Source organism: Alosa sapidissima, chromosome 11, assembly GCF_018492685.1.
Source record: "Alosa sapidissima isolate fAloSap1 chromosome 11, fAloSap1.pri, whole genome shotgun sequence".
NCBI lineage: Eukaryota > Metazoa > Chordata > Actinopteri > Clupeiformes > Clupeidae > Alosa > Alosa sapidissima.
In genome coordinates, this window is record NC_055967.1 from 37,233,243 (window position 1) to 37,242,148 (window position 8,906).

An 8,906-nucleotide genomic window follows, 5' to 3' on the forward strand; every position below is an offset into this window, starting at 1 on the left:
GCAAAGATGCACATAGTAGGCCTATGATATACCTTTACATTATAGTTGAAAACACCTTCGAAAACTTGCCCCTCCACTTCCAATCAACTACAGTAGGCTATTCAGCAAACGTCTATCAACAAAAGAAGCAAACAACCTAGGCCTATGTTAATAATTATAAGGCTATCACAATTAAAATAATAACCATATGGTAGTAGGCAGACAATCCGGTTTGTTTTGCGAGCAAATGCATTTAGCAAATACTATATAAATGGAATAAAGCTCCTTAAAAATTAGCACGGAGATCTGATTTGAATGACACCTAGCTGAACCAATAAGACAACATAATTATCATTAGAATTAACTTAGCTTGGCTGTTAGCCTGGTCGGGACCAGGCTAGGTGCAGAGAATAAATCCCCATGGTAATTTATGTGCCATCTCTTTTGTGAAACCAAGTCTAGGCTAAATTCATCCAGGATAACCAAAAAATCCCAGCTTAATCCCTTATCTAGGTTTTGTGAAATACCCCTCTGGTCTAGAGACAGTGTAGTTGCATCTCCCATAGGCCCAATAGAAAACCCAGAAATGTTGAGTACCTTAAAGTTTTATTGCAGAAATGTCATCTATAGGCCTAGTGGATGGATTTCAACTTGGTTGCTAAAAGTTGCACTTTGGGCAATTAGCATAATAAGATCATTGAAGCGTGAATAGGGTCAAATGTTAAATTATAGCCTAGCTATCACCTAGCCTGGCTAGCGCCACCACTTCTCAATGCGCGCAAGGCAGCATGGGAACACCCAGGCTAGCTATCACCATGAAACCTTCGCAGTTAATTACTTATGTTAAGATGAGAAAAAAATGTATTGCATGTTTTTTTTTCAATTTTAATGTTTAAATATGCAAATGATGCCCTCTCTCATTAAATATGCACTTATTTGCTTACAAACAAAATTAGATCGTTTGATAAAGCCAGGCTCAAATTTTTCCAAAGGAAAACACATATACTGTACTTGAGGGTCCGAGTTGGCGAAAACCTTTAAGGAACCCGGTCAGGAGGCAGTGTTTTAACCTATTACCATTCCGGCCTTCATCATGCAGTTCGAGTATAAGGCAGGTGATGCAGTGAAAAGCCCAAAAAAACAAAAAGGTTTTCAACGTTAGGAGGAGAGCGTGCAGGTAGGGACAGTGACCTCAGGGCAGTGTACACCACCAGACCTGAAGACAGACCACTCACAGAAGAACCCTGGTGCTTATATGGGTTTGGCATGTGTGTGAGTGTGTGTGTGAGTGAGAGTGAGTGAGTGTGTGTGTGTGAGAGTGTGTGTGTGAGAGTGAGTGAGTGTGTGTGAGTGTGTGTATGTATGAGTGAGTGAGTGAGTGAGTGAGTGAGTGAGTGAGTGAGTGTGTGTGTGTGTGTGTGTGTGAGAGAGTGAGTGTGTGTGTGTGTACTTCAGTGGAAACTCAGGTAAATTATCAATAGCTATAGGCTGGTAGGAAAAATCATGATGATTCAATATTATTAAAAAGTGTAAGGACTGTGATTCTCCACATTTCAGATATTTTCTGTGCCATTTTTACCACCATACAATCTAGATATCATATCATATCTAGAACCATTTGGTCTTCATAAGAATAATGAAACTGTTGAAATCACATGTGAAAAAAATAAATTTAACGCAGATAAACGCATGTTTTGCAACAATATCACCTCGATCACATTCCTGATGTATACAGCACTAGGAAGGCTTCACGTTATACACCCTATATGAAAAACAAATATCATGTGAACAATTGGGAGAACGGTGGCATTCATGGTCATGACAGCAAATGTTTTACTGTATATCTTTTAATTATTATTTTACAACAGTGTTGTTTGATTGATAAAGGATCAGTGCTGTTGAAGAAAAACACAAACCATAAGCTGACCAAGAGGACGCAGGTTTCCATCCTCTTTAATATGAGCTACATCAGGGAGCCAGTGTTCCTGTGAACTGTAGGCCGTACACAATGATAAGCCTTTCATGGTTACTTATACAACATACTTACACTTGAGAGATACCACTGGACACGTGCCTGTGCAGGTGACAGATGAACATAATAATGATGATGATGATGATGAAGATATGCGATGCCCTTCCTGTAGTCCAACAGTCCATATGGTACATAATAAAACTATGTTCAGTACACACAAATTGACACCAGTGCATTTTCAAGTTGTCCGTGCCGGAGCACCGAGGGGTGGGGGCAGGGCCTGGCGGTGCGGGGCTTGGGTGTGGAGGGGGGGGGGCAGTGGGGGGGTCTGGAGTGGAGCTCCTCACCACAGGTGGGTTTCTCTGATCTCCGCGATCACCTGGCTGGCTTTCTGCAAGGCCTGCGAGGGAAACCAGACAGTACAACTGATCAACTCTGATTGACTGATCAACGCCATCGCTGAGCTTTGATGGTCAGCTAATGCCTTATATATACACTGTGTATATATATATATATATATATATATATATATATATATATATATATATATATATATATATATATATATATATATATATATATATATATATATAGTAAGCCATGTGTGGAGGACAAGGAACGATGCAGCAGCAGAAGAAAGTCACCTTTTTGTCTTGAATTGATGAACTGTTACACTTACTATGCCAAACCAATGTCTGTTTTTTAAGGATCAGAAACAAACCTACAAACTTGCACTTTACAATATTTATGGAACTTGGAACAAATGCTGTTGATATTGAACCCAGTTACTCCATTTCCTTTATGCAATTTAAAGTAGCTTCCTATGTAGTGAACTAGCCTACTGCTGTGTTTGTGTTAGGCTACTAATACATTTGCCTGGGTGGTAGTTTTGTGTAGTGTTTTATTCATGGCAGAGTAACTGATAGTTTAGCTCACTACAATTTCGAAGTAGCTTGCCCAACACTGTATTATTCACATGTCATTTACCCTAACAAGAATAAGATGCCTCTCAAATTCCTTTTCATTCATTTATTTATTATTTTGTATCTCTCCAGAACAACTGCCTTGTTCAAGAAGACTGTGAATGAACTGAACGGTCTCCTCACACCCCTGGAACTGAGGAAGGTGCAGCTCTTCATTGCAGTACTGCAGGGCATCTGCTACACTGTGACTGAATGTTTGATTTATGAGCTCCACCTGCATTCGCCACTCTGTGTCCCATTTTCCCATCGTCTGGTTGACTCAGTCCTCTTTTATGGAGTTTACCCATTTTAACCTTTCTGTGAACTGTAAATAACAGATGCTGTTGATGAACCCATTGACACTGTACAAGTGACAAGTCACCTTTTTGTCTTGAATTGATGAACTGTTACACTTACTATGCCAAACCAATGTCTGTTTTTTAAGGATCAGAAACAAACCTACAAACTTGCACTTTACAATATTTATGGAACTTGGAACAAATGCTGTTGATATTGAACCCAGTTACTCCATTTCCTTTATGCCACACCAATGTCTGTTCATCACTTTATTTTTGATGGCACTGAACTGAAAATGTTAATGGATTTTTTTCTGTAAATTTAACTCATTAAAACTTGTATCAAACCAGTTTTTGTCTATGCTGTCAAACGTGGATTAGTTATGTTCCCAGTTTTTATATTGGATGTCATCACTTTATAATATATCATATATCAGAATATTCTATTACTGTTAAGCCCACTATGAATATTAAAATACACACAACCATGTTTCCTGTATCATACAGCTTTTCTACTGGGAGGTTTACAACTTATTCTGAGTCAATTTACCCAAGTTTGTCACTAAACCACATAGGCCTACTTGGAATACCCCTCAGATGTCTGAATGGCACTGATCTCACATAAATGTTTATGGAACCTTTCTGCGGACTGTGAATAATGCTGTTGATGGAACTTTTCGGTCAACTGTGAACTATATTTAACTCATTAAACTGGTATCAAACTAGTTTTGTCTATGCTGTCAAACATGGATTATGTTCCCAGTTTTGATATCGGACGTCAGGTCACTTTATATCATATATCAGAATATTCTATTACTGTTAAACCCACTATGAATATTAAAATACGCTAAATAATGTGTCCTGTATCATAGCTACATGTATGACCTTTGCAGCAAAAAAAACCGCGTGAGAATCTGTTCGGTATTCAGTGAGATATGATTAATTAAGTGCGTTGACAGCTCATCTCACCGGCCAAACAGATTACACTGAGTGGAGTGGATGACCGGTCCAAGATGGCGGCTCCAAATCTCGTCAGCGCTAGTAAGGAGTAGCGGTCGATGCGGCGTCTATGTATATTATGTCTATGGTCTTGACTACCACTAGATGGGGGACGATCGGTTTCAGGCTCCAGCTCAACCTTCAGTAGGATCATTTGGGTTAAAATTACTGTGGGCGCTGCCGGAGCATGGACACTGGAATCTATATGTTGCAAAGCAGTGGCGAAACGTAGGGAAAATGTTCGAGGAAGCCAAAGTGACGGGAAAAATATGTTTATTTATGTATGTGTTTATTTCAGGGGGTATACATTTTGTGCAATGTACAACATAGATACATTTTGTGCGGCACAACATAGGCTACTGTAGACCTAGCCTACAGGTCATGTAGAAAACTGGACGAGGGGCGCTTGAGACAGCAACACGCACGCTGTCTCTCTGTCTCCCTCCATCCCTCACACACACACATTGCCTACTGTACATCATCCACACAACTGCATACTCACTTACCACCACTACATTAGGCCTATGCGAAGGCTACGGTGCATATACAAATAAGCTATAACACGCATTGTCACGGCAATGTATAACGCAGTCTGGACTACTGGCACTCGTAACAACAACTCACACAGGCTCTCTCTCTCCCTCCCTTGAAACTGTTACAAACTTCGTTACCCCAAGTTGACCCCAGATACACGGAGGATACACGAGTTTGCCGTTTATTTTAGGCTAACGTTAGTGGAGAGTTTGCAGATTTTTACCTTGTGGATGTTTATTGCACGAGTCTCTTGGATAGCAGCACTGCGAGTTAAACTCCCTCGCATCAACAATCTGCCCTGAGACGGTGAACAACTGGCTTCAGGGTGAGTAGAAAGGGACATTGGATTCTGTTTACAGACCCGCTGTGGTTTAGTTACCAGCTAGTAAACCAAGGGCGTAGGTTTGGTCTCAGCTTTGGTGGGGACACATCCCCAACTCCTGTTGTCACAATACCAACATTATTGTTTCAATACCAAGTGAAGAATCTCAATTTCGATACTTTTGCGATTTTTTAAAACTTGATTTGGTTTGTGTGATTTGTGAGATCATTCACATCAGTGGCAATCACAGAATTTGATTGACTTTCCACACACACACACACACACACACACACACACAAACACACATAGAAAGTGATGGTTGTCATCAGTGTTGGGCAACTTACTTCAAAATCGTAATGTATTATGTATTACTCATTACTGTCATTTCAAAGTAATTTGTTACATTATAATATGTATCTGAATTGTAAGGCATTACACTACTATTGTATTACTTTTGAGTTACTTTCACCAAAATATCTAGAAATATGAATTTGGAATTCTAAATGCAGTTTATTATGCTCAATGCAGCTCATTGCACTTCTAATGGAGGGCGATGTGGTATAACATAATGACTGAGCTAGGCTTAAGGCTAACAACAGTAGAATGCAATAGCCAGAATTTTGTTAAAAGCAGACCAAAGGTCAAAGTCTGGTCAATTGTGATAGAAATGCTGTAACTTTAGGCTTAGGCCTACTCTTTAAAATTAACAGAGAGCCCACTACCTGTATATTGCAACCCAAAACATAGACATGTCAAGATAGGCTACACAGTGCCGCTGCTGGCAATTTTGGTGCCCTAACTGGTGAAATACAGTATTAACCTAAGTATGTCATCATATGGCCAACTATAAAGATGTAATCTGCCTGTTCTCAGGGATGGGTAGTATTTCTGAAACATGTAATATGTATTTCAAATACAAAATAGTATTTTGTCATTTGTATTTTATTGGGTTGAAGGAAATGGCTCTGTATTTTGTATCAAATACTTTATTGGTGTGTATTTTTGTATTTTAAAAATACTGCAAAATACTATATGTGAAAAACACTAAAAAAAAGTAGATACTACACACAGGTGTAATGAATAATTGGTAATTAGGCAACAATGGTTAATGTTTATCGCAGTTAGCTAATGTGAGAACAGCGGTGTTCAACGACATTCACAGCTTTTCAGTGACGACCTTCAGCTCTGGTCTGAAGTATAAATACTCTTTTGATCCCGTGAGGGAAATTTGGTCTCTGCATTTATCCCAATCTGTGAATTAGTGAAACACACTCAGCACACAGTAAACACACAGTGAGGTACCCACTAATCACGGCGCAGTGAGCTGCCTGCAACAACAGCGGCGCTCGGGGAGCAGTGAGGGGTTAGGTGCCTTGCTCAAGGGCACTTCAGCCGTGCCTACTGGTCGGGGTTCGAACCGGCAACCCTCCGGTCACAAGTCCGAAGCGCTAACCAGTAGGTCACGGCTGCCCTGAAGCACTGGTGTGAAGTCATACGCAAGTGCAGATGAGCAAGGTTACCTGTGCAAGTTCACATAAGGACACCGACAAAGGCAACAATGTCCTTTTGTATCCAAGCCAATTAACAGAAAAAATGTCAGATATCTCAATGAACCACAATGACATCAATAGATGGTAAGGTGTTGATTGTGTTTGAATTTCCTTCCTTGTAGCATCCTTTTCTGCATTCCACAGTGGGGAGAAGTTCACCTTGTTTAATTAAATAACAATTATATTTCCTTATTAGCTGCATACTTGAGGTTGGAGATATTAAGGCAAGTCAAGTTTCTCACATACTGGAAGTTCAAGATATACAGCCTTATGATTTTCTTATTCAGTTCTACACTGGACTTGAATTACGAAATTCGACACAGATACACAATTATGATTTTGGCCTATTGATTATAATGTGGTTAATTGCAAGTATAAGTATATTTTAATCTCTGCATTTAAGAAAATATAATCTCTGCATTTATCCCAATCCGTGAATTAGTGAAACACTCAGCACACAGTGAACACACATTAATCCCGGGCCCGGCGCAGTGAGCTGCCTGCATCAACAGCAGCGCACGGGTAGCAATGAGGGGTCGGGGTTCGAACCGGCAACCCTCCGGTTACAAGTCCGAAGCGCTAACCAGTAGGCCACGGCTGCCGAATTGAAAGCTCTGTCAGTCGTTTTGGATAAGCATCAGCTAGATGACTAAATGGAAATGTAAATTCTTGAATTATTCTTACACGCTACATGAACTTGCATACGGTATACTATTTGGCATGACAGGGGCCAAATTGTATTGTTTTTTACTGTATAGTTTATAGGCTCAATGTTTGGGATAAAAAAAAGCTTTTTTTGCAGTGCGTTCATACTTCCTTGAAAAAAGTATTTTGAGTATTTTCTAAATACAAAAATACAGTATTTTATTTTGATACATTAAAAATGAGGGTAGGTATTAGGTATTTTATTTTATATTGAAATACATTCTGATGTATTTTTTTCCCACCCCTGCCTGTTCCCAGCATTAGCACAACACTTTGCTACTTTGCTATGGTTAGCTTGTCACCTGTGACGATATATGCTAGGCCTAAGTGACTGACCTATGGACCCTTTCAAGAGAGTTCCATTATCAGCATCATAGTTGGCCCCACACGACTTCCTTTTTAACATTCCATATGTTCTCTTAATGCAGAGGAAGTAGATTGGGGCCCAAATAGAACGTTCAAGCATTGTTTTTGTTTACCTTGTTGAAAGGGTCTATATGGGTGCGTTTGGAGATGCCTGATGGAATCAGACGTTGTTGCCACACACCTTGCATGTAGCTGTTCGCTTATTTCCTCTGTGCACGAAGTTATTGTAACCGAAAGTAATGATAAAAGGCACAACTCCGGGAGGACTTCTTGTCGCCATGGTCAATGCATTTTTTATCCGTGAGTGTGCGCACATGCGTTACGTTGCACATTATGGCAAAGGGGCCATGTCGCTCGTTATACATTTTCCAAAGTATACTGTATGTTGCAATAAAATAGAAATACATGAATACATTTAGATAAAAAAAAGCAATAATTGCATGAAATACAGCTTGTTCAGGAGTCTTGAAGTGTCCAAGTCTGAAGTCTTTTGAGTGGAGTCGCAAGTCAAGTCTGAAGTCATTGTTTTTGCGACCTCATTGTTTTAGGCTAGTGAAAAATAGTTTTCGCAAGTGCAAGGATATGTGGATTCAATTAATCATGTTTGCTATGTCATTAGATAAAATAAATGTTCAAAAAACTAACAAGTCAAAGAAAAGCTTTATGGGATGAGATCATAGAAGAAATATCTGGTGTCTCGCAATGCAAGATTGGCAGCCTAGTGACTTCTTTTCTGTGCTATAGCCTATGCGACTCTCCGCACGGCACACCCATATTCAACATGACTCCTAACTTTGGTTGAAAGATTACAGAAGCTAAGTTTAGCTGTGACAATATCCTGGGTACTCCTAACAGCTAATGTTATTTTACACAGTATGCCGAATTTTAAAGCCTGGTCACTAGTCGCCAGTTTGTATGGCTAGTTTGCCTACTTAGACTGCATAATGAAAAAGCTTTGTATGTCCCCTTTCTTCTTAAGGGCAAAGGGAATATCAAAATGTTTTACTTTGGCCTTTTATGGGGTATGTATTGGCAGACAGCCCTGGTAACTTGTCGTTGACACACCTGCTCGCTTGACTGCCACTGCAAAGTAGCCTGTGCATTGGCATTCTCCATGCGTGTAGCCTGCGTGTCAGATAACCCTGACGTTTCTTGTATTGTCGTGCTGGCTGTCGGAATGATCAGCAGTACAAATAAGTTCGCTAAAATATTGGTGAGGAC

At 39.9% G+C, this 8,906-nt stretch overlaps 1 protein-coding gene across 4 annotated transcripts in view; it reads right to left on the minus strand.

Moving 5' to 3' along the window:
* Window positions 1-1,810: 1,810 nt before the first annotated feature.
* dnm1l (dynamin 1-like) overlaps window positions 1,811-8,906 on the minus strand; it is a 27,027-nt gene continuing 19,931 nt past the window's right edge. For all 4 annotated transcript variants that reach the window (XM_042110611.1, XM_042110609.1, XM_042110610.1 and 1 more), the window contains one exon: window positions 1,811-2,351. In XM_042110611.1, coding sequence (XP_041966545.1) covers window positions 2,295-2,351 — 57 coding nt within the window. In that variant the 3' untranslated portion in view covers window positions 1,811-2,294. The remainder of the gene's footprint in view (window positions 2,352-8,906) is intronic.